General features: G+C 35.7%; 1 protein-coding gene across 1 annotated transcript; it reads right to left on the bottom strand.

The window, feature by feature from the left end:
* On the bottom strand, positions 1-27,478 carry LOC129241198 (myrosinase 1). The gene is made up of 6 exons (XM_054877411.1): positions 26,952-27,478; positions 9,120-9,309; positions 5,813-6,697; positions 2,864-3,011; positions 616-706; positions 1-424 (listed from the first exon to the last, which is right to left on the bottom strand). Exons 1-6 carry the CDS (start codon positions 27,017-27,019, stop codon positions 148-150), a joined length of 1,659 nt encoding a protein of 552 aa, XP_054733386.1. The 5' UTR covers positions 27,020-27,478; the 3' UTR covers positions 1-147.
* Between the last annotated feature and the right edge of the window lie 142 nt (positions 27,479-27,620).

Below are 27,620 nucleotides of genomic sequence, written 5' to 3'. Positions count from 1 at the left end.
TAATCTTAATATACAAAATGTATTTATTTCGTTACATATTTAAATAATATAATACTTTAGTCACGTATAAATCGTATAATTAAATATTACATACATACATATTTACAAAACACATCATATGGCAACATTAACTACAATGATGAAAACTTAAATTCGTAACAAATAATTAACAATTAACAACAATAATGTAATGCCATGCCAACTGTGATTAGCAAATGTATTGTATATAATATTCGCACCCGACTTCGCATCCACTTCGGGCAGCTGTGCCAACGCATTAATTTGAGTCTCATCCAAAATTGGTCGATAACTCCAATCGATGAGGTTGGTTTTGCAAATTTGCGCATAAACTCTGGCGGAAATCTTTGCTGTACGCGTACGGTTCGGATGGTTGAAGTCGACATGGTAGAGACCGAATTTTTCACTAAAAAGAAATGGGAGAGAAGTTAAATGACAGATAAAAAGGAATAAATTAAAGCACATTGAGATTTGTGTAATTGATAGAAATAAGTATTATCGTGATAAGTTTTTCAAAATGACGTTGACAAGTCTAATGGAGGAGTATTATAAGAACAATTTTGCTTCCGTTGGAAAACCCTCATCTTTAATACTTACGTATAGCCAACCTTCCATTCAAAGCTGTCCATCAAACTCCAATAAGTGTAGCCCTGCACATTGGCGCCATCCTCGATGGCATCCAAAATCGCTGCAAACGAAAATAATAATAATGAAATAGGCGAAAAAATGTTTGCAAACATAAAACGAGGAAGAAAAATTTACGGAAATTGTGGAACAGAAAAAATTAATTTTATTGAAAGGGAATAGCAGTATGAAGCACGGTATAATTATAATTTGTTAGGTGTACATTTTGGCAAAAAAAATAGCCGTAAGTACCACTGTATTCTATTACAAAGTGACCAAACTGCTCAAGGAAAAGTTTTGTGCATACAAATACGTTGCTTAAAATAACTAAGTTGATTGTAAATACAGGGTGGCGCAAAATTAGTCATCAATTTTTTTTTGCATATTTTTTTTACTAAATAAAATAAATGAGTTTGAGTGATTGAAATCTTTATTTTAACCTTTACGCCACTGCTTTTCTGTTTACTGCAACACAAGTGTCATATATGATTGGCAGACGGCGCCATTTGCAAAAATTATTATTATTTTTTAATTTTGGGTGTTTGGCCGAGCGTCTCCTCCTATTTGTGGTGTCCGTCCTGATGTTGTTGTAAATCTTCCGATAGGGTGCTTAATTTTGCGCCACCTTGTACAAAGTGAAATATGTAGATTATGGTTTGTAAGTGAACGAAAACAGCGCATCATCCTACGCTGCGGTACGGAAAAGTTTAAGGACGTTTAGAACAACGCCTTCTCACTTAAAGTGGTTTTATATCTATAAAATACCGCTTGAAGATTTTTACAAATTAAAATGGATTTAGAAGGATAGTCCTCTAGCGTATTTAAAAGAATATGCCATGCATAACCTCAAAACAAGTTGAATTTTTACCACATTCAAGCCAGAATATCTAAAAAACGAGACGTATTGAGGCTGTTCTGAGTTTAGAATTTGAATTCTATGCATCAAAAACCTTCGACGAAATGTAGTCCTGTTACTGGTTCAAAATTTGGGTGGGCCTGCGTAATTTTTTTCCTAGTTCTGACCTTGAAAAAAAAATACTGTAAGCACATAGATAATTAAGAATAAACCAAGTTACCGGACCTAATGATATCGTTCGGTTTTACAAGGTTGGCTCCAAACTAGGAAATCAAGTTCTGACTATTTATTCGGAACAACTGAGAATACACTACGTCACTGCACCAGTCGGACTATAATAGAATTCGAGCCAAGTAAGCAACATTATTATACGACTTTGATGTGGTACCAGCTGGTGGTAGCAGAGGAAAGGAAGGCCTCCTCTGCGTTGGAAAGCTCAAGTAGAGATTGACTTGGCTTCACTTGGTATGGCATATCAAGAAATGACTACTGCGTCAATCAAGAAGAATAAGCATCAAAATAGGATTTTTTTTCCTGCCGTCGATGAATATTATTTAGTTAGTACCATACTGGGAAATAATATGGTACATACGATAAATAGGCATTTTCATGATAACCACCATTCTAAACCATTTAGTCCCTTAACCGATGGGCATATAATTTTGTCTAGACAACAAGCAAATCTACCATCTCTATCATACCTCTTTTTTAATACGAACCCTACGCATTGGGACAACCCTTTCTTTGGATTCTGAAATAGGCGTCCAGGAAGTGCGCTCCATAAATCACAGAAATCATAAGCATTCTTATTTTAAATATCTTCGAGCACGTTCTGGCACAGTTTATCATAAAATAAAGCCGCATTGTAGAACAATCTCACGTGCATACACCATTTTGGTACGTCTCTACCTTTCGCTCCCATTGGTAAACGGTAGATAACATATTTAACAAAAATGTGCAGTTATTATGCAGGCACATAAGACTGTATCGCTTCATATTATGTATATATTATATATATACATATATATAATTGGCGCATACACCCTCATATTGGTGGTGTCCGCCGTAGCCGAATGGGTTGGTGCGTGATTACCATTCGGAATTCACAGAGAGAACGTTGGTTCGAATCTCGGTAAAACACCAAAATTAAGAAAAACATTTTTCTAATAGCGGTCGCCCTGGCAAACCTCCGAGTGTATATCTGCCATGAAAAAGCTTCTGATAAAATATTTGCCGTTCGGAGTCGGCTTGAAACTATAGGTCCCTCCATTTGTGGAACAACATCAAGACGCACACCACAAATAGGAGGAGGAGCTCGGCCAAACACTCATATTATGTATACTATAAGTATATTTAGCTACTTACCAGATAGGTAGGAGTTGAGATAATCCACGCGTCCGTAGTCCGCAAGGCCGCCCTTATCACTAACACCATTTTCCGTCACAATTATTGGGGGATTATTGTATTCTCTCATGATCCACATGAGTAAATTGTACATGCCTTTGGGAACGACCTGTAATATTTTTTAATAAAAATATTTTTATTAGCTTTTGCAAAAGAATTAAATGTATGTGTACACATATGTATGTAAAATGTTTAAGCAAAATCAAATAAAAAATAGAATCTAGTATACATAACTGGCAAAAGCATTCATTTCACAAGTTTTACTTCCAAAAGTTCATTAACCTATCTAAAGCACCTCTGCTACGAATTAATTTGTATTTTTCCAGTCATTCATTATACAGATTTGTGTCAAAACAACCAAAAACAGCTGCTGCTCAAAGAGCCCTTTTCTTCTATTACTTTCTTGTTACACCTTTGCAGCCACCTTTCCATTACAGGAAGCTACTTGCTGGCAAAACCAACCCCATTCAGTTGAAAAAGAAATAAAAAGAGCCAATTTGTTATACATTATTCATATTCTCCAAAGAGTTGCTAACACAAACAGAAATAGGTGCACATTTGTATATATAATACATAGGTAAGTGCAACATCTTTCATTCTTAAAGGAGCATTTTACAAGATGGCACTGATTTTCTACAAGAGGCATATAATAAAACACATAAACTAAACTCTTGGAATGAGAGGTGTATGCGCAAAATGAATCACCCTTTTATTTTTGAATACCTTTTTTACTAAAATAAAAAAAATTTGAGTGATGGAAATCTTTATTTCATCCTTTACGTGCTCCATTTATTGTCTGTTTGTATACTGCAGATGTCTAGTTCATAAGTGTCAAATATGATTGCAAAAACTATACATCTTCCGATAGGGTGATTAATATTGCGTCACCTTGTATTTATTTTATTTAAATACTTATATTTTCTCGAAGCAGTCATAGACATACACAGATACTTATTACAGTTATTTCTTACTATTAATTTGTGGTTTGTTTTGCCCAAATGAAATTTAACGACATACTACATCGGGGTGTGTATCCCATGACGGCAAAGTGCAGGCAGACTGTCTAACGAAATGTAGTGCTACTAAGACCAAGCACCAGCTAACTCCTCAAAATCGATCACATCCACGATAGTAAGTCACTCTCGCTAAATAAAACCTAACTTACCTAATAAGGTGAGACAATCATTACTCTAGACTGTTCTTACATTCATCAACTTTAAGGCTTTGGCGCCACAGCCATTTTAACGTACTGAATTACGTTTGACCAAGGTATTTTTTTTTTATTCTATGATGCTTAAAAACCAGCTTCATAAATTCTCATTCTGTTTCGAAATGGATGATAGAGTTTACATCAAAGTGAGTTTGACCATTACGATATCGAATCCGAATCTGACGAACAAGTTCATAAAAATCCAACTGTAAATGAATCAAAAAATTTCTTACTCTTAATGAATAAACTTTTCCCTAAAAAGCTTTTCCTTACAATGGAATATTCGATGACGTTTAAATATCTCATTCACTGCAGAAAAGCGAGCTAGGTTTTCACAAAAGATTTGAATAGGATCTCGTTATGGAGAGGCTGAATAATTATATATAAAATGCAGTATAAAAGCAAGAATAACGGAATACAAAATCGTTTAGATTGAATTGCCAAAATTTCCGGGACGTAATTTTAGATAGGGTGTGTGAAGAACCAGAAACAGAGTGTCAGCTAGCGAAGTTTAAAAGTTGGGTTAAGTTAATGTAAATCAAACGATAATAGAAAAGAGAATGGGAGAAAAAGATTTTTCTAAAGAGAAAACTGCAAGCAAAGCTCCACAATTACATTAGCTCGACACCTGATTCTGTTGAATTCACTGAGAGCTGAGTAGGGGTGTTGCAATATGCGCAGGTGATTTAAAAAGGTGGCTTAATAAACTATTGAAAATTGGAACAGGTGGTGTTATCACCTTAAATTCGGAATTTTTTTATCAAGAAGCATTTTAGATTAATCTTTTTTTTCATGCCTCCATTACCCTCGATGGGAACTATCAACCACTGATTTACCCAATTTCGGTCGTACCCCCACTATTTGCCTAATAGCGGTCGCGACACCGGAGTTGGTCAAAAAAATCCGAGGTATGACATCAGACGATCGGCGAGTTAAGCTGTGCAAATAAATCAGAGATTTCAGATCTGTGTAAATATTCCGATATACAAAATCTGTAAGATCGCGGGTTACTATTGAGACAACTAATGTAATCGTTTGACAACTTCAAGAAACGCTTGGCGATGTTCAATCGCAATCCGATCGACTTTTTGCGCCGCTTCACAGACTTGGACAAAATATGTATTCAACACAACACATCAGAAACCAAGAGACAGTAGAGACAGTGAACTGTTCGTGAGTCTGTTAGCCAAAGTCAGTTATTTTAGAGGCTTATTAGCCCACCCTGTCGCACAAAACCGTACGGCATAGCCTGAACTGAAATATTAGATAAAAAGGTGCGAAATGCAACCAAAGTATTAACACAAGCGGCTCCGCACCATAAACTAGACTTGAAGCCATCAATACTATGGTCCAATGACGCTAATAATTTGAATATCGCATTAAAATTTGTTAATATTAAAATCTCCCTAAAAACTAAGCACTACAAAAACAATTCAGTAAGTCTGGGTATTTTAATTAATTCAGACTGTTGTGCTTTTCGTTTTGAATGAATACGTTTTCCGCAAACAATCACGGTCCAACATGTTTACGAAAGTTAACAAACAACAAAATAGTTTTTATTTATATAGTATGCTAATGTAGGCATTTTTGTACTATTAAATATTCGCAAAAAAAATGTAAAAGCCGGCATTTATACCAATTTTTGTTTGCTAATTTTAAATGAAATCTTCGAATATTATATTTAAATTTTATTCACTTACCTTCAACCACGACGAACCTGAACCAGTCCAGCTGGGATCTTGATCCTCGATGACGCCCATATCATGATTATATGATGGAATAGGAAAGTTTTTACTATTGTTGTGATCATTCTTTGTCACACGTTTTGTTGTGTACGAATTGATGCCAAAAAAATCAGCAGTTCCGCGTATACGACGCACTTCATCGCTTGAAAATTCCGGCAAACGTGAACGCGTAAAACCCTGTTCCTTGCTCAGATTGCGTATGCGATCGAACATGACTTGTGGATAGTTGCCACTTTTCGAGAATATCGGATGTGCAAACCAACCCAAATAGAATTGCATAGCACGCTCAGACGCTTCACGATCATCCACAGAATCGGTTTTTGGCTCCATCCATGACGTATCCATAGTTATACCGATTTTACCCTTCTGCAACTGTTGATATTGCTCACGATACATGTGGACCACTTCGGCGTGTGTCTTGAGCAAATTGTGAGCACACAAATAACCAGGAATGCCAGGGTAGTTGTAAGCAGGTGCCATATAATCAACACCATAGCCAAATTCACATATATGCCAAGGTTCATTAATGGTCGTCCAAATCTTCACACGATCACCATACATATCGAATAGTAAACGTGCATAATCTTTGAAAACTGGTATAATTTCCGGGTTAGTCCAACCACCCAATTCTTGTAAACGTTGTGGCAAGTCCCAATGATAAATTGTGACCATCGGTGTGATATTATAGTGGAGCAACTCGTTGATCAAGTCACTGTAGTGACGTATGCCATCGCTGCTCACCTGATTCATGTAGCCGCCGGGCATGATGCGCGTCCAAGATATCGAAAACCGATACACATGCACGTTCAGATCGCGCACCATTTGCACATCGCGACGCCACTGTACAGGGTAAGGGTATGATATGGTAGGGAAGAAAGGAGAAAAAATATGAAGGTCAATTAAAGTAAATTAAGGTCTTTCGTTATTGATGGTTTGATATATTTGAATTGATAAGAACTCTTTTTCGTGACCAGATAGATAAATTTCAAAAAACAAAACATACTGCAATCACGGAACCTGTTGATTTGATAAATTTTTAACTAAATTGTTACACTTCTTCTTCTTATACCACCATCGGTCTTGTTTAGATAAAGTAGCGCAGTTGTTTGCTAACACAAAAACGAGAAAATTTAAATTAACTTTTGCTTTCATAATTAAATTTGTATTTTCCTAGCTTTTGTGACGGAGATGCATAAGCGGTTCGGTCAGAGGGAGGTAAAAACGTATGTGGTTTCCCTCAAATGACTCCTGTCGTAGCTGAAGGAATGATAAGGAGATGGTGATCGACCACTGCCTCGCTCTTGCTGGAACACAATGTCGCTGTCTAAGCTCTTTCTTCTTTGGATGTGTAACAAGAATCGGCAATATTTTATTGTTTATTCGAGAGACGAAGTGGTTCCACTGCATTGCGAGTTAGAGGTAGAACTTGAGTCCAAACTAGTGGTATCACAATAGGCCGCCAGGTCTAAGTGGTACGCTCTACATCTTTATGGGAAGTGGCTACCACCGTAACCTCAGCTAACCTTCATATCAAAAGGTCTACGCGAATACCAGTCTTGGCTTGTAAAATGTCCTATCCTCGGGTTTTTTACCACGACTACTATTGCTATCTGTTCGATTAATCAGATAACAATAAAGAATAATGACATCGAGTAGTGGAACGCAAGACACACGCATAGCGTTACCCTGATTTGGTTACCGGGTACAATAACACTCTTGTAAACGAAATTACTGATGAGCATGACGGGAACGACATGACGCCACATAACGTAGTGGTGAAGGGTTTTTGTGCCAAAGCATGTTAGATGCTGCACTGCCACAAAAAGATAGGGTTGTTTTTCAAGATTGTTCGTGGCTAGTAAGTGAGTTCTAAACTGACCTAATCCCACCTAACTATAGAGCTTACAGGAGAGCACCGAGTAAACAATGTGTGCATACTATATATGTGAATAGTCTAATCAAGCAAAGTAGAGAGTTAGTTGAATGCGCTAAGATAGATCGATTCTCGCGACGTCCTCAAACCTTATTGAAAGTCGAAAAAATTTTGCTTGAATGTGCATGTTCGAAAAGGAAACATATCCTGCTTGCGCAGTTCAACGTGTAAATGAACGGCTGGAAAATTACGGCTACAATTTTTAGGTATTCGCAAGTTGTAGTTATTACGTAAAAACGAGATGAGTTTTTCTGTTCTTCTCCTTTGCATGAGAATAGGCGCCTTCACAAGAATCATGCTGCGACTCTCTAACAAAAGTAGAGTCTCAAAACATTTAACCACCGTTTCTACGTTTATATAAGTATATTACTCTCTATTTAGCACTTTTAGCTTATTACCAGAAACGAAAAAAAGCTTCGTGCAAAAAAATTGCAGATACTAATTAAGTGAAGTTCGCTATTTTAAAGGTTTCAACAAAACTTTATGAAAGATCTGAGAAGTATATGGAGCTTAAAGAAGAATTTAACGAAAGGTAAAAGTGGTTCGAATCTCGGTGAAAGCAAAATTAATAAAAACATTTTTCTAATAGCGGTCGCCCCTCGGCAGGCAATGGCAAACCTCCGAGTGTATTTCTGCCATGAAAAAGCTCCTTATAAAAATATCTGCCGTTCGGAGTCGGCTTGAACATACTTTTGTAGAATACAAATAAAAATGTTCACGATCGAGTCTTCCATTGCACATTTTTTAAGAGTAAATATTTTATATACTCATATTCAAATCATACAACACCTATGCCCATTCTCCTTTAAGTGTGTGTATGTACATCTGTATATTTATTCCAATGCTTTTGCATTTTCATTAATTGCTATTGTCTTTAAAACAGGTGTTCAATTTATTTATAAGTTACAGTAAATTCCATTGCAAAGTTTTCATATGGGTGGGGCACGACCAAATGAGAAACATATGTAGGTATGTATGTAGATCAATTGTGTTGCATATGAGTATTACCCCCCTGGCGGGTATCCCAATAAGTAATTAATTTTTTGTATTCAATTTATTGTCAAGGAAATAAAAAAAAATTATTTATTTGTACCAAATGTAACTAATTTGGCTTTATATATGTATGTATACATAAAATGAAAGCACATTCTTGCTTTATTTTAAAATGTGGGCGGGGCTAATGCTCAATTTCGCCCTTAGATAAAGAGTAATATGTGTACCAAAGCTCATTGCTCGAGTTATCGTACGCACGGACGAACGGGTGGACGAACAGACACACATATGTACATAATTATGGCACACATACTATACATTCTTACATGTACATACCTGATGATAACTGTCTGAGGAAATATCACCATTTGACTGATCCACAATTTTTTCCGGATAAGTGTGCGTTAAATGATCCCATATCGATTCACCTTTGTCGGAGGTATTCCAACCACCTTCAATTTGATATGCTGATGTACCAACGCCCCAAATGAAGTCGGGCGGAAAGCTGCGTCTTTTTGGTGGGTGGCTGCAAATAAATTAATAAAAAATTCAAATACAAATTTATTTAGTGGCAATGTAAACAAAATAAAACTATCAATAAAATATCACATAACTAATGCGATTTTCAATACATCCGTCCAAAATTCAATCGTATTGTCATTTGATAGAAAATAAAATAATTAGGAGCTAGTTGTTAAACTCGCTCCTTGCCACTGTAAATTCAAGCTCAGCCTTAGAGATCAGTCTCGCACCTTGAGTAAGAATTACCCAAATAAATTGTGGTGTCAGCTTAAATCCCATAACTTTTGCTCACCTCTTCTGAGCTCCTTTTTGAGTGTATTGTCTCACTTCCATGAAGACCTCAGATTCTTAGTTTAAAAGCAACAAACTCGCTCCGCCTATGTCTTTGTGACCGGAGATTCGTAGAAGCTGGATGCGATTTCTTTATGAATTTTTTACCTCAAAGGATGATAAAGCTTTGAGGACAGTCAAAACTGCTGTTGACTCATAGTAAACTTAGGGTGGCAATGATTTCATTGCAGAAATTAATCTGCAGAACACAGACGATGGCTTATATGGTACTTTCGCTTGAAGGATCGTTGGCCCCAACGATTATATCTTGTACCAATGCAGAGTATTCTTCAGAGTTTTCTCTCAAAGATAGAGATGCTCCAATTCACTTTATTATTCAGTTCAATTTTAAAACTTTTTCAAAACTGATGGTTTTAATGATTTTATGCCTGCAAAGTTGAGCTAGCAAAGCAGCAAGTTCAATGTTTCCATATTTTTTCAGGATGGCACTCTCTGTGCTACCGGAAAACCTTTCCTAAATATATTTAATACGGTTCGTTGGGAAAACCGTCCTATGTTTACGCATTTTATTTAATCAGGAAAAATATAATATTCCTCTTTGCAACTACCAAAAATGTTATAAAAAAATTTAAAACTTTTGATAGTGGTATTTATGTGCTATGAAACTCGGACCATCCAAATTGTCATATCCATAAATCTGATCGGAGTTAAAGATAATGGAACCATAGCATTAAAATGGAGTTGAACCACGTCGTTCGGTAACGCTATGGGAAGAACTATGCTTTGAATGAGAATAGCAAGGTCATGCAGTTGCACACTGAGCATATTTACTATTCCCAATAAATTTCATTATTTCATAAGCCGGTTAAGAATTGCAGACAAAACTATTTTTCATTCACTATCCGAGAAGCAGAAATGGAAGCCAAAAGATTCGAAGGATGAACCACATATAGGCCCACCCGGTGCGTTTCGATCAGGAAAAATATTTTTTTGAAATTGTTGCTTTCATCTCGAATTAATTTTTTAAATTACCTTATAAGCATATAAGAATAATTTATGTATTCATAGACTAAATTACACGCAATGTGAAAATAACAATTCCCATTATAAATTACTACCAACTCATTAGAATATTAACTGCAATAGCAGTTCAAAATATAAAACTATTGTACATAATAAAAAAGTAAACTAATATTCTCTCACAACACAATTTCATCACAATAGAAATATTTCTATCACCTATTAATTATTTTGCTTACAAGTAAATTTCAGAGATTAGCATACGCGCGAGGGGTTTAGAGTTCATTAAAAAAGTATTTTTATTATTACTAATCTTTTTTAAGAACGGTTTTAAACAAAAATCTCCCTGAAAAAAATTCTGGTTGCTCGCCTGGAGATCAGGTAATAGAAAAATTTGCACATTTAGTTGAATTAATTCATAAACAGTTAGTTAGAATTATTTAAAATCAATAAGTTAACGAGAAACCAGCTGAATATGTTAAGTAATATTTTAAGTTATATTTAATTGCTTTATTTACTAAATTCTTATTATTTCATTAAATATTTACATACTTAAAACTCGTGAGATCTTTATTCTCATTTTCCAAATTGAATATCAAGAATATATACAAGTAAACTTTCTGTGAACTAGGTAATCGCACTGTGCGGAGCAGAGCTGTAAAACTATCGGCTATAATATCGATAGTGGGTGTTATTTTATAAAATATCGATGGTTTTGTGACTATAGATACTGCCGCACCAAATTGGTTAAATTCTTTCATCACTATCGGCATAATCTTGGGTGCATGCAACCAGGTATAATTTACACTACATTAAAATTCTAATGTGAGTATTTTCTTCTTCTTCTTAATTGGCGCGATAACCGCTTACGCGATTTTGGCCGAGATTAACAAAGCGCGCCAGTCGTTTCTTTCTCGTGCTAACCGGCGCCAATTGGACACACCAAGTGAAGCCAAGTCCTTCTCCACCTGATCTTTCCAACGCAGAGGAGGCCTTCCTCTTCCTCTGCTACCACCAGCTGGTACCGCATCGAATACTTTCAAAGCCGGAGCGTTTGTATCCATTCGGACGACATGACCCAGCCAACGAAGCCGCTGGATCTTTATTCGCTGCGCTATGCCTATGTCGTCGTAAAGCTCATACAGCTCATCGTTCCATCGTCTGCGATATTCGCCGTTGCCAACGTGCAAAGGTCCAAAAATCTTACGCAGAATCTTTCTCTCGAACACTCCAAGCGTCGCTTCATCGGATGTTGTCATCGTCCAAGCTTCTGCGCCATACGTTAGGACGGGCATGATGAGAGTCTTGTAGAGTGTTAATTTTGTTCGTCGAGAGAGGACTTTACTGCTCAATTGCCTACTTAGTCCAAAGTAGCACTTGTTGGCAAGAGAGATTCTACGTTGGATTTCAAGGCTGACATTGTTATCGGTGTTAATGCTGGTTCCTAAATACACGAAGTCTTTTACAACCTCAAAATTATAACTGTCAACAGTGACGTGGGTGCCGATACGCGAGTGCGCCGACTGTTTGTTTGAAGACAGGAGGTACTTCGTTTTGTCCTCGTTCACCACCAAACCCATTCGCTTTGCCTCTTTATCCAGTTTGGAGAAGGCAGAACTAACAGCGCGGTTGTTAAGGCCGATGATGTCAATATCATCGGCATACGCCAGCAATTGTACACTCTTATAAAAAATTGTGTCTGAGCGATTAAGTTCTGCGGCTCGTACGATGCTCTCCAACATCAGGTTAAAGAAGTCACACGACAGCGAGTCACCCTGTCTGAAACCTCGTTTGGTATCAAACGGCTCGGAGAGGTCCTTCCCAATTCTGACGGCGCTGCTGGTGTTGAGCAACGTCATCTTACATAGCCGTATTAGTTTTGCGGGGATACCAAATTTAGACATAGCGGCATACAGGTAACTCCTTTCCGTACTGTCGAATGCAGCTTTGAAGTCGACGATTCTCCTTTCATGGATCTTTTCCAAGATTTGGCGTATTGTGAATATTTGTTGGATGGTAGACTTTCCAGGACTGAAGCCACACTGATAAGGCCAATCAATTGGTTGACGGTGGGCTTCAGCCTTTCACACCATACACTCGGCAGAACCTTATAGGCGATATTTAGAAGACTAATTCCGCGGTAATTGGCACATATTGCAGGATCACCCTTCTTATGGATTGGGTAGAGCACACTTAAATTCCAATCGGCAGGCATGCTTTCATCCGACCATATTTTGCATAGGAGCTGATGCATGCACCTTACCAGCTCCTCGCCACCATGTTTGAATAGCTCAGCCGGTAGTCCGTCGGCGCCCGCGGCTTTGTTGTTCTTTAGCCGTGATATTGCTATTCTCACCTCGTCATGGTCGGGTAACGGAACGATAATTCCGTCGTCAACGATTGGGGTATCGGGATCTTCACATTCTCTATGACATTCGCAGCTGTCACCGTTTAACAGGTTCGAGAAGTGTTCCCTCCATAATTTAAGAATGCTCTGTACGTCAGTCACCAGATCGCCGTCTTTGTTCTTACAGGAAAACGTCCCGGTCTTAAAACCTTCTGTTAGCCGCCGAACTTTCTGGTAAAATTTTCGGGCGTTGTTCCTATTGGCCAGCATCTCAAGCTCCTCACACTCACGTATTTCGGCCTCTCGTTTCTTCTGTCGGATAATACGTCTCTCTTCCTTTTTCAGCTCTTTGTAGCGATCCCACATGGCTCGCGTTGCGCCCGATCGCAGCGTGGCTGTATAGGCGGCATCCTTTCTTTCTGCGGCAGCATGACATTCCTCGTCGTACCAATTGTTTTTTCGGGCTCGCCGGAATCCGATTTCTTCTTCGGCGGCGGTACGTAGGGAACGAGAAATGTTGCTCCATTGCTCGCGCATGCCGGTTTGTTGGGCAGTGCTCTCCGAGAGCAGGAGTGAGAGTCGAGTGGCGAATCTCCTGGCTGTCTGTTGTGATTGTAGCTTTTCGATGTCGAACATTCTTTGCGTAGGTAGATGTACGTTTTTTGCTGCACAGAGGCGGGTGCGCAGCTTGGCTGCAACAAGATAATGATCCGAGTCGATGTTCGGTCCTCGGATCGTACGTATATCTAATACACTAGAAGCGTGTCTTCCATCTATCACAACATGATCGATCTGGTTTCGCGTTTTTCGATCAGGAGACAGCCAGGTAGCTTGGTGTATCTTTTTATGCTGGAATCTGGTGCTGCAGACTACCATGTTTCGGGCCCAGCGAAGTCGATCAGCCTCTGTCCGTTACCGGATGTTTCGTTGTGCAGGCTGAATTTTCCGACTGTGGGACCAAAAATTCCCTCCTTGCCCACCCTGGCGTTGAAGTCGCCAAGCACGATTTTTATGTCGTGGCGGGGGCAGCGCTCATAGGAACGTTCCAAGCGCTCATAGAAGGAATCTTTGGTCGAATCGTCTCTCTCTTCCGTCGGGGCGTGGGCGCAAATTAGCGATATATTAAAAAAATCCCGCTTTGATGCGGATTATTGCGAGACGCTCGTCCACCGGAGTGAACGACAGTACTTGGCGACGAAGTCTCTCTCTCCCAGTTCTCATCCGAGGCTTCGCAATTCTTTTCATTGGGGGGGATTTTTAAGTGGCGGGTCCCAAACCCAGCGCACAACCAGCTATCCTGGAATGCTTCGCTTTCTCACGTTAGCTCACTCCCGAACGGGTGTTCGGAAGCTACCCAGAGGATAGGTGGGCTAATCCCGGCCGTTGTGAGCTGCTTGAACCATATGTAGAAGAATCGTCCTGGCCACTCCCAAGTGAATGGCGATCAGTAACTTTCCCCACTTGCGTGGACTTCTACACATGGAACCATCCTTCTATGGAACCATCCTCTAATGTGAGTATTTTACAGTTATAAAATATCTCCTTTCTTATTAGTTTAAGTTTTTTTTCATGTTGACAGGAAATCAATTACAGCCGTTACCGTTTTTGGCAAGGACAATTTTGTAAACTGCTAGTTAAGTTTTTTGTATACAGTTAAGTCAGAACGAATTTTCTGTTAGGCGGATTTAATTATAAATGACCGACGGTCAAGCGCTAAACCTACAAATGTTGATGGGCCTGAACCATCAATAAATTGTGCAGCTCTACTGCAAGAGATTAACTTTCTGTCACAGAAAATTATGAGGTGTATGTCATATTAAGCCACAATGTTAATGAATACTGCTATCACTTTGGTGAACTACAATTCTTTGTCAATGGCGTATTCCAAACCTTGTTATTATCCTTCAACATGCGGTCTAAATGAAAAATAGTCTAATCGTATATTCTGATCGTACCCTTGATTCCGGGTGCTGCCAAAAGGCAGGGAGCCGTCAGCAGTCCTACTAGAAGTCTCTGCTAAGAGATAGTAAAAAGTTAGTAAGCTTCTATGCCGTCAACCACGATTAGCTGGCAGTAACATTGCCTTAATTTATAGCCCAGGACTTAATAAGCGCATGAAGCTCGATTTTGTCTCACTCTCTCTTAAACCATCTGATATCGTCTATTGTCACGATGCATTGTTATATTGAAGCTACTTGAATATGCCAACGAATCTATGAATTTCTGAAGACTTGAAAATCAACTTTATATTTTGTTTTAAGAAGTAACGCAGTACATAAGACACATTGAACACCAAAGCTGGTCACCCACGAAAATAATGAAGAACCTGATCAGAGTAAGTGAATTCACAAGCCAAGATATAGCGAAGAAAGCTCTTTCTGAAAAAAAAACCCTCGGGCTTTTGTGCCCTCTACTCATCACAGTATGTACCTCATCCAAACCCAGGCTCTTCAATAAACTTAAGATTGAGCTGGGTTGGGCTAATTATATGTGCCTTTCTTCCGGCTTGTGCTTTCTGAGAAGAGGGCAGAGCATTGCCTAATAGTTATAAGGGCATGATGAGAAAGACTAAGTGTGCTGCAGAATCCGTATCTGGGTTAACTCCTGTAACCTTTTATAGCCGACCCAAATTCGATGGAGGATATCGACTCTAAACACCTGATGAGAATCATCGGACACATTGGATGATTCGTCAACGAGGCCAAATATATCTAATTGTGATACCACAATGGTCCTTTTTATTTGTTCTAGATGTGCTTTTGCTACTAAAACCAATTACTCCGACCTACCAAAACTCAATGTTAGTGCTTACAAGATGAAATCTGGAAACATTCAAAGACCAACTACATCGACGACCTTGTACCTTTAGGCGCTGGCAAGTGTGAGCAAAGCATTCTTTTTACAGAATCATATCCATAATGCACAGAATATTTATTCGATGACTCTACTGATTACATCATTTAATACGAACGGATACAAATTCTTCAGCCCAAAAATGTATCCAAGGCGGTATCCGCTCGAGATTCTATTCTCTGTGTTGGAGGGACCACGAATTTATTTCTTTTATTCTTTCTAATTAGCGCCGATTAGCTGAGAGAGATTTAAGGTCATTACTGTGTAAATGATAAAATAAAAAGACGCGCTAAAATTAAGTGAAGGCGATAAGGAATCTACAGTACTCCATATGAAGTTTTAACAGATGTTAAAAAAGTTCAAGGATTTAGGTGGTGTTTTTCAAATAGCGGTCAGAGCTAAAATTTAATGCATACAAATCTAATTTGACCGTTTTCGGAAATAAAGAATTCTAAAAATTGTCAATGCTCGTAAGCTGTTGTAAGCATTTGATACTTACACATATACATACATATATAGACAAAAATTCGTTTGAATTCTTCAGTTCGTGCCGAAAAGGTAATATGTTCATAGAGTTAACAACCTGAGTGCCTGACATTGTCCATTGTATGTACTTGTAAATTACCCACTTGTCTACTTTATGTATTTGTACAAACAAAAATCACTGCTAGTGCACGCACATTGGTACGTGCATACATATGTAGATTTTAGAAGCGGTAATGCCTCAAAATGTATTTCAATTGGATAATTTGCGTAAATTTTTGGATAAATCGTCAACCTGATTCATTGCGAGAATTGTATAAATTTACTTTGAGTTCTTTGTTTTGCATTTGTATTGTACATATCTGCACGTAGAACCTATGTAAGTATGTACAAGTATATATGTATATATATACTAATGTGTGAAGCTGATAATGGTTGGTACATGCATTGTTGTGAAGGTCGTTGTAAGTGCCACAAATTACAATTAACTGGTAAACTTAATTTAAGATTATGACAATGACGTATACAATCACTCGATTTCCTTAATAGAAAATGCTTCAATTAGATTTTAAGTGTATTTTATGTTTATAAAGTTATTTTTAGAATATTTGTACGCATTTGAGTACCACATGATTTAATTATATAATTAACGCCGTTATATTTAATTAACACGCGCTTCATATTATCGTCATAATAATGTTATATTTAAAATTAATTGATTTTACGCATTATAGCGTAAAAATTCCTAGCGCGAAACATTAATTTTCTTTATACTTTTAATTGCCCGAATATTAGGAAGTGCAAAAAGCAGAGGCAATCGGTTCGGTCTCGATGAAAAAAGTTATGTAATTGAAATTATTGGAATGCGGTGAGGTGACGTGTTTTGTAGTTCCGAGTGACTCAGGAACATGATTTTGCTTATATTGAAAGATTTCACAGAACTCTAATCATCATTAAAGCAGCAGCACATTTAGTCGCCCAGCGGACAGTTAGTATGAAAAACGTTCTGTAATTGTATAATTTCGCTGATTAACTGATTTATTCACATAACACAATATACATATATATAATTGGCGCGTGCACCCTTCATTAGGTGTTTCGTCGAGCTTCTCCTCCTTTTTGTGTTGAGCGTCTTGATGTTTTCCAAAAATGGAAGGGCCTACAGTTTTATGCCGCCTCCGAACGTCAGATTGTGTTTTATGAGGAGGCTTTTCATGGTGGAGATACATCGAAAGTTTGTCATTTGGTCAACTATTTCCATCAACCCGAACACTTCCAAATGTTAGCTACGCACCAAACTCCCTAAAGTTATCATAAGGGCACTGCATATCGACAAGTTTTAACCAGTTGCTCATTTCTTTTTTAATTAAGATTTTTTTTTTTTTGCAAATATAGTTCATTCTACCAAGGGGCACAAAATTAATCAAAATAAAGATTTCTTTCACTCGAAATATTGTTTTATATAGTAAAAAGTAATTCAAAAACATTGATTGATTACTTTTGCGCCACCTTGTACAGCAAAGATTATGATCATAGTAATCCAAGGCTGGATATATAAATTCAACAAATTCAACAAGTTTTCATCAACATTACAAAGCTTTTGATTTTTTATTATTTTTTCCCTGAAGATGCTGCGCATTTTCTCCGTATAACGAATGCACGACATTTTTTTACAAGAACCAGACTACATTGCTCCAAATGCTTTTACGTGCTATATTCGTATCACAACTCAGAATAGACACAGCACGCCAAGTTTAAAAGCGCAATAGCACAACTTTTTGTCTATAATTGAGGTTATGGAACATCATCTAAAATGCAACTGAAGTGAATTTCCTGCTTTCAGAAATGCAAATGACTATTCTAAAGTGACTATTTACACTTAGATACATTAGTTTTAAGTAAAGTTGTATACATTTAGATTGTAGACGGAAAAAATCGGAATATCAAGAATTGTCACTTTCTGTAGTGCAAGTGACTACTATGAAGTACATTTAAAAATATATAAATTTCTTGCATAAGTTCCCATATTTTTCAAACCAAATCTATTAAATTGCACAATAAATCAAAGTAAAACAATCTAGTTAAATTTCTTCAAACGCACGCCCGTATTGACTCCCAGTAATTTATTACTGCTACTTGTCGTACAGACTGCACTTATTGTTTGCATTACAATATAAAGCAAAATTAAGGTAATAAAAATGAGTTGTTTTACAGTATCCTCAATCTTTAATGCAATTCAAAGTGATAAGATGTATTCATTTTTTTCTTAAGCAAATCTAGTATAATAAATTTAATGCAATCTAGTTAAATTTCTTCAAACGCACGCCCGTATTGACTCCCAGTAATTTATTACTGCTACTTATCGTACAGACTGCACTTATTGTTTGCATTACAATATAAAGCAAAATTAAGGTAATAAAAATTAGTTGTTTTACAGTATCCTCAATCTTTAATGCAATTCAAAGTGATAAGATGTATTCATTTTTTTTCTTAAGCAAATCTAGTATAATAAATTTAATGCAATCTTATCTAAAATCTAAAAAAACTCTGAGACATGCATCCGACTATACAAGCTTATTGTTGTTTGTATTTTTTATTTTTTTTGTTCTTTAGTGTGAAGTGGGAAAAATAAATTCACGTTTGGTTAGCATAAATTAAACATTCGTTGTTGTTTGTATGAAAAAAACAAAATGTTTGACCTGAAACTTCACATGCACATATTTTAAAAAATACTAATGAAAAAATTCTTAATGGTGCAACTGTGTAAATACATACATGCATGCACACAGTACATAAAAAAAAATTAATTATGACATCAATAAAAACAATAGAAGGTGCTTCGACCTTGAAACAAAAATTTGGGTTTCACTTCTCGTCTGGGTTGGTTTCAACTTAAACTTACCAGTGTATGTATTTATATGCACATCCAAATACATTTGAAGAAAAATATATGTAGCCTTATAAATAGAAGTTCAGTTGGATTTTTTAAAGAATTTAGTTTGGAGAAAAAGAAATCCATTATTTTCTCGGTAGATGGTTGTAGTGATCGATATCTCGTAAAGCATCAATCAAACATTTTAAAGTTTATACTCATTGTCAAGGTGACATTTAAAACTAAAATAATTATTTGTTGTTTTTTGAGTTGTGAATTACATGGTGTTAACAATGGACCTCAATAAAGAGAAAATTCGGTACATTTACAGTTTTTCTTTGATAAAGGCGAAAATGCAAGCCAGACCGTGAAATTGTAAATAGTGTTTATGGTGTCAATACTTTAATTAATTAAGTGCAATTTTGGATTCGTCGATTCCTTTCAGGCATTTTTGATGTTAAGGAAAATGTCGGTAATGTCGATAAAATCACAGAAATAATCGAAATTGGCCGGCATGTTAGTAGTCGTAGCATCGCCCAGGAGCAAAAGATCGACCATAAAACTATGCAAAACTGAGCAAAAATTGTACACAAAAATAATGGATTTCTTTTTCCCTAAACTAATGTATTAGCAACACTAGTTTACAGCCTAGTAAAAGCGAATGGCTTTGTAAAATCGGTCATTGAGTCGAATTTTTTTTGTCTGATTTTTTTTTACTCATTTCTAAAATCTTCTATATCTAGAAAAAATTTAAGATATAAATGAAAAAACCCTTCCATATAAAAGTTATTCCAATATAAAAATTAGTCGCATGTGAAAAGAATACAGGTATCCCTCGTATAACGCGATAGTTACGTTCCAGAAGAATTGCGCGTTATGTAATTCCGCGTTATCTAAAACATAGTTTTCATATAAATTTGGGGGTTATGTTCCAATAGGTTTTTTTTAAATAAAATACATACAAAATAACAGATGCACATATATTTCAACACAATACTAAAGTTCAGACTTCCTTATACAATTAAAAACACAAGGTATGAATAATAATACATATGTACATACATATTTCAAAATTCAAAAAACAAAATTTAAATAATTATGTGCACATTAAAAATTTTAAAAACAAACTAAAACAAATTAAAGGTTTATTAAAAACTTTATTGTTATTTTTCAAACTTCTTATGGTAATTAATCTGTTTCACTGTCTTCAAAGATCTTTGCACGTGGGCGTTTTGGGGGAGCAATAGCTTCATCAGAAGATATTTCTTCAACATAGTTTTCGCTATTGGATAAGAAACTAGTTGTGGGACCTTGTGGTTCTTCTACTGGTTTTATAATTGCAAAATCTGTTATCAGTTTTTGGTAGGTGGTTTTTTTAAGCTCCTTTTCTGGTATACTCACACATGTTGTGAAGGCAAAAAAAGGTAATTCCCGGTTTACATTAAAAATACATTACATATTATATATATGTGGTACGCAAATTAGTGTTACCAGATTTTATAATTATGTATTTTCCCCTTCGCGTTATATAAGCCTAAATTTCGCGTTGTACTGAGACCTAATTTTTCCAAATCGCGTTATATCGAAACCGCGTTGTATAAGACCGCGTTATACAAGGGATACCTGTACTTAGCTTTGCACTGACCACACTTAAGTAAAGTTTACAAGTTGCCAGCACAGCCAGCCTTTATGATATCATTAGTGGGGTTTCTAGTAAGAAATTGCTTAGTGTCATAAATTTGAATTATAAAACTACATATTAGTAATAATCTTATAAGCCGAAAATCGTTTTCTTAGATATCTTTTACAATATAAATCGAAAATTTTTATATTTTTTCCAAAAAACTATTTTTAAAATCTTTGTAAATATCATAAAAACGTTTAATTTTAATAAAAATTTAAGCCTAACAAAAGATAGCATATTTAAAAGTCTTAAATGTGATATATGACTTGTTCTTATCGGTTGTCTAAATATTATTATATTAATTTGTATGATCTACCCTTTTTTATCAAATACCGTTATTTGCAATAACTCGAAAATTGCATGGCAGAAAAAAAAATTTAATCCTCCAGACTCAGCGATTTTTCTTAAAAATCTAATTTTTTTCTAATTTCGATCGCCTCTATGCAGGCAGTGCATCTCTGTCAATAAAAAAGCGTATCATTACCCAGCAAAGGCATTTTAGTTCCCTCATGTGCGGACAGCTTACTAACTCTGCCTTTGGAGCTGCCAATAAATTTGTCAGATGTTGTTTATTTCATATCAAAGTCTGGAGGATGTAAGTCCACAAACATTAAAAAAGCTTGTTTTGGAAAAACATACATCCCTAATGACTATAGCGGTTGGACCGGGGAGGATGAGCTTCCTCAACACTTACTCAGTTCGCCAACGTTATGAATCTAATTCAGAACCAAATGCAAGTTAACGTCCAAAACTATCTTTCTGGGGCGTCCTCTTCTTCGACCTCCAATAGGGCGCAATTCAACTGCCTTTCGAGTTGCTTTCCCCTTGGGCATTCTAAACACGTGTTCAAGCCATCTTATCCCCTGAGATTTTATAAATCTTATCACAGTTTCGTTTTTTGCTAAAAGTTTCAGGTCATGATTATATCTTATTCGATAAGTACCGTCCTGCAGTCTTATTGGTCCATAAATTTTTCTTTCGAAGACCATTACCTGATTAATGTGAGTAGTTTTTAGCGCCCGAATACTATCTTAATTAAGATAATAAAGTCTTCATAATCACTGGCCAATTCTTCTGAAGATGAACTACAATAGAAACTGGTGGTGACAAGTTAATTTCTTATAAAAAGGTTTATTTAGCTATAATATAACTAAAACCTTCTTCTCTATATCTCTGAAATGCTTTGAATTGCTTACTGATCTTCAAATACACCTCTAAGATATATAAATTAAAGGAAACTCTAGCCAAGCTAACGTTTCTGACTTTTTAAAATCTTTTTGAAGACCTTGCATAACAAAATTGGTTTTTTACATTTTTCGTATTTCTCTATGTACATATATTAATGAAAGTTCTATTTATTTGGTCAAATATTTATGTATGGAAATATAACTGATTAAATATTAAACATCTGACACAAATTATTATTTTTTACGATTTTTCATAACCGCCAAAATTTTTCAGTCCACTCAGGTATCCGCTTCAGAGAGAATATACTGTATTTAAATTGTGTTGTTGTGTTGCCATGGCGATTGCTATTAATAGTGTATTGCGTTAATATTTCACAAATTGCGCAAACTTTATAATGTAGCCACTGACATTTTTTCTCAACTCATTTCCGGATTTACAAGACATGATTGCGGGAATAGCTCTGCGACTCGCAACCACAAGTTTACTTTACTTAAAGGCAGCTTAATTTATGAAAGTAAACGATTTAATTCTCTACATTGCTTTTCTCAATGCATGGCTCGTGATATTAATAATCTTAATGTCAGAAAGTGCGATGTACAGTAGATTCTGTTTTTATGCGGTTTTTTTTATGCGGTTTTGAAATAGTGCGATTTTTAAAAAAATTAAAAAATGCATGTCGACCTATCGGGAATTGTACATATAAGAAGAGAGTTCACTACTCGAAAAAAATCTTATTGCATTATATTTTTAATCAGGCTTTCGGTTTCGCTTCTGAAAAATTTGAATCGCCCGCATAAACTTCGGATTACTAAACAACAATACGAATATGCCACACACAAGTAGATTTTTGCATGCGAATATCAACGAATTCGTAGTTGAAACCCAGTATAATAAAATATAAACATTGGGTCTGCAATCATAGCAGCATACTAAACATACATATATCATCGAGTGAAATGTTGAAGAATTTTGTTCAATTGGGCTAATTAGAGCTCAAACACTTCATTCATATACACTTTATATTATGTATGATATAACCAGCGGCCCAGTGGTGGGAATTTCTAACATTTTATTAAGTTTTTTATAATGCAACTGACTAACACAATAATACATATTATTTATGACAAAAAGGTCTCATATATCAAGGAATAAAATTGTAACCCATTTAACCCAATGCTGTCAACTGAGAATTTTTCTATAATACATATTTATGAAAGAGAAAAGTCGACATATAGAGTACTTTCTTGTTTCATAAAAGGAGATTTTAAAGAGACGTAGAAATCAATATTTAATAATTAAATATTCGGAGCAGAAATTTGGTCCGCAAGAGATAGTAAGAGATATTAGATACTGGTCAGCATTGTTGTATTTACTTATTTAGCAGGCACGCATGAATGTATGTTAGGAAAACTCATATTTTTTTTAATTTATGTCTGGAATTTATATATGTATATCTAATTTATGGAGTTAGTTTAACTCCTTATGTCCAGGATTCAGGAAATGTCAAGCAACGAAACATCGAATAGAATTTTAATTTAGCAGCACTGGGTTAAACTCAAATGTATAATACTAAACTATTTTTTTGCCACCACTTTCACCAATTCTAAAACATAAATTTTAGATCTACAGTATCTCTTATTATTACCATCAACTATTAGTGATCAATAAAGGGTGGTCCACATAGTGGTTTCTTTTTAAAAATTCACAAAAATGGACAAACATCAATTTTCTTCTGTGTACTACTGATTTCTTCGAAATATCAAACATTTCCATTATCGATTTCATCCATGTGGATACCACAGCTAGCTTCGTAGTAACGTATCCTGTTAAATTAATTTTTTAGTGATTTGGTGACGGTTTCTACTTGTTAGCATAGCCGCCGAGACGAAAATATACGAGTATACCTATACTTATATAATATACAATATATGTACACTAAGGTTCCAAGTTGGAACAAAGAGGTACTGCGCTTCGTCACAAAATATAATATGATTTTGACTTCTTTTCAATAAGCACACTGTTTGGGCTACACAGCAATAAGCTAGCAATAATTATCAACTTTGATTCTCTTCAGCGGAGATATGATTCTGAATTTCTCTCAAGACTTCCAGCGGGAAAGAACTGACACTATCAAAAAAACATATGATTAAAAAAATATATATATGGACCATTCACTCAAGTGTATGCAATGAAAAGCAATTTCAAAAGCCAAAATGATAAAAAAAATTTCGAAAAGGCTAAAAATTGTTTATCTCGAATCTGGAAAGAGTTGACGAACGCGCTTTAAAAACATTACTCTAATGAATTCATGAACCCATATAATGATGCGTTAAATAGAAAAATTCTAGTTCGAAACCAAAAATACCGAAGCCCAAAATAAGGAAAAAGAAAACAAAAATGCCGATAAATATTAAGAGAATCTCAAAACCGGAAAACGTCTGGAAAACGCGCTTCAAGCAAAAAATTCTCAATAATCTAATCAATTTCCGACTTTGCTTTAAGATTCAAGGGGCCGAAATGAGGAAAATAGGCGCAAAACAAGTTTCGAGGTAAAAATTAAAAAAAAAAATTCGAAACCAGAAAAATTCGGAAAAGCAATAATGCCAATCAATATACAATATACAATATGCATTTTTTCACATTTTTTCAGATAACTTTCACCAGGGTATGCGCATACTTATGAAAACGGAATTCTTATTAAAAAAGACATGCTTTTTGCTTTTACTTTTGCTAAATACACTTTTGGGCCCAAAATCATTGACCCAATTTTTTGCAGTAAGAACGAAGTGTTACTCTGCAAGTGCTTGTCCAAGTGGCACATCAGACGGCGGTAAATTTGGTTAAAACGCAACATGATGCGGTGCTTCCCATCTAAACATTACTGCCATTTCCTTGAAACAATTCACTCAGCGCAATGGTACTTTGTCATGAAAGAAAATTAAAAACATTTTTGGAGCAAAGGACAATTCAATTCGATTACTTATGCTGACTTTTACAATACCATTCCCACTTGCCAAATTAAAAAAAACTAATGAAGTTCATTCACACACAAAACTATAATGTAGTTTGAAGGTGCATAAATTAACAATGGGGGTAAAATATTAGTTATTGCGAAAAACATATAATGTTTTAAACTGAATATTGTTAGCTGAGGTAAATGCGAATATATTAAGGTGGTGGCAGGAAACCAGCTGGTTTGTTTTTTTTCTTTCTTTCAAATTTGTAATTTAAAATTTTGTAATGAACTTAAATTCAAAATATATATAATTGGCGCTTACACTCTTTTTCGGTGTCTGTCTGTTCTCATCCTCCTATTTGTGATGTGCGTCTTGTTCTTGTTCCACCAATGGAGGAGCCTACAGAGATACAAATATTTTTTATGGGGAGCTTTTTCATGGTACAAATACACTCGGATGTTTGCCATTGCCTACCGAGGGGAACCGCTATTAAAAAAAACATTTTTCTATCTTTTTGGTGTTTCATGCACGGAGGTTCGAAAAAACTCACTTTCGAATGGTAGTCTCGCACCAACCCATTCGGCTACGGCATCCGCTTTTTATAAATAAATAAAATAAGCCGAAGGCCACAGTTGCTACTGCTTTAACTATTAAGTACAATAATTATTTATAATTATTTTACTTCTAAATAAATAAAATAATAATAAAATGCGCAATTTGTTTAAATAAATAAATCACTTCTTTGTTTTTTACTTTGTCGTTCTAAATAGTGCCACTACTTTTAATGAATTCGCTTTGGCACAGGTCGAAATCTAAACAGAAATTCATAAATTCCATAAAAAAAGATTTTCATAAATATCTGAACATTGATTCCGGTTTGTTAGGTATATAACCTGTAAAATTATTATTCTGCTCGAACATAAATAAACCAGTACCTTTCCACATTGCGTGCTTTATTCTTCTGCGACTTTATTTGGCAGATCGTCAAGGATAGGAAAACTATTGCATGTATGTAAGTATGTAAAATGTTGTGATCGAGTTATAAAAAACAAATTTCCAATTTTCATTTTATAGGTTAAAAAGGTTTCAAACGTCTCGGTAAAGCGTCGCCAATAAAAATCAACAACAAATTTTAAATAGTCACACAAGTTTTTTGTTTAACAATTAGTAATTAAATTTTTTAATATTATATTTGCTGGATTCGCATGTAAAGATCACGAATCGATAAAACATTGTTTTAAGTGCATGCAATTCAACATTCAATCTCCCTTGCCCACATTTTGATCTTTTTCAAGTTACTATATTATCCTTGCGGCCGCCGTGGCCGAATGGGTTGGTGCGCGACTTCATTCGGAATTCAGAGAGAGAACGTCGGTTCGAATCTTGGTGAAAGATCAAAAATTAAGAAAAAGTTTTTTCTAATAGCGGTCGCCTCTCGGCAGACAATGGCAAACCTCCGAGTGTATTTCTGCCATGGAAAAGCTCCTCATCAAAAATATCTGCCGTTGGGAGTTGGCTTGAAACTGTAGGTCGCTCCATTTGTGGAACAACATCAAGACGCACACCACAAATAGGAGGAGGAGCTCGGCCAAACCCCCAAAAAGGGTGTACGCGCCAATATACATACATACCCATACATACATTATCCTTGCTTCACCTTTCAAATTCCATTTCATGAACATATGATTCATTTTTTTCTCACAGCTAATTGCAAAAAAAACCCATTTGAATTTTGAAAAATCCACTTGTTATAATATTTACATATTTCGCCGCCTTAAAATTCCACAGTAGCTATTAAAAATGTTGTTCACCTTAATTAACGTAAAATATGTACTTATATGTACACTCACTTTTCGAAATTGTTTTCAGTTCTTAACTTCAATTTATGTACATATGTGTACATATTTCTTTTATTACTAATAGCGAACTTTTTTTTCAATAACATACTTACGTTGGCAGACAAAAACTTAATGTGCTGATGCAGAAAAATGTTAACAGGTGCAGATATAATTTCTCCATATTGCTGACAGGTACACTGAGACAATTCACTTAATTTTTTTATATTACGCTTTGTTTAAATTTTGCAGCAATCTTTTGTTTTCTTTATAAAAATTGTACAATACGTTTTTTTTATCTTCTTGTGGTTTGATAAACGTTATAAGTGTTTATTCTTATTGTTTCCCGTTTTCCTAAAATACTACTTTTCAATATGCTTGTATATTCTCACTTTTTGCTGAATTTGTTTGCACCTGGTACTTTTATTCAGAAGCACAACTTTTCAAGTAAAAAGCAATATTATTTTTATTCGCTCCAATACCTGGCCGAAATTTCTTATTATACGCTTTTCTTCGACACTTTTAAACCGAGTATTCGAATTTAATCTAGTCGAATTTGGAATTGGCGATCCTTACTCTAACTGCAACGTATTTTAACGTTTCTTCAAGCCAGACTGTATGCGGCCAAATGACATTAACGCTTTTAAGTCCTCACATTTTAAACTAACTGCCAGCAGCGACAGTAGCAGAAGTAACAGCAGCAGCTACTGCTACACAAACGACCCAGACGCAAAAAAACCTGTCGAACAGCGATCGTGTCAAATCTTCATAGTCAACTTTGCGTT

This window comes from Anastrepha obliqua, chromosome 3, assembly GCF_027943255.1.
Source record: "Anastrepha obliqua isolate idAnaObli1 chromosome 3, idAnaObli1_1.0, whole genome shotgun sequence".
NCBI lineage: Eukaryota > Metazoa > Arthropoda > Insecta > Diptera > Tephritidae > Anastrepha > Anastrepha obliqua.
Note: the sequence above shows the minus strand (reverse complement) of the source record. Positions and strands in the feature narration are given on the sequence as shown.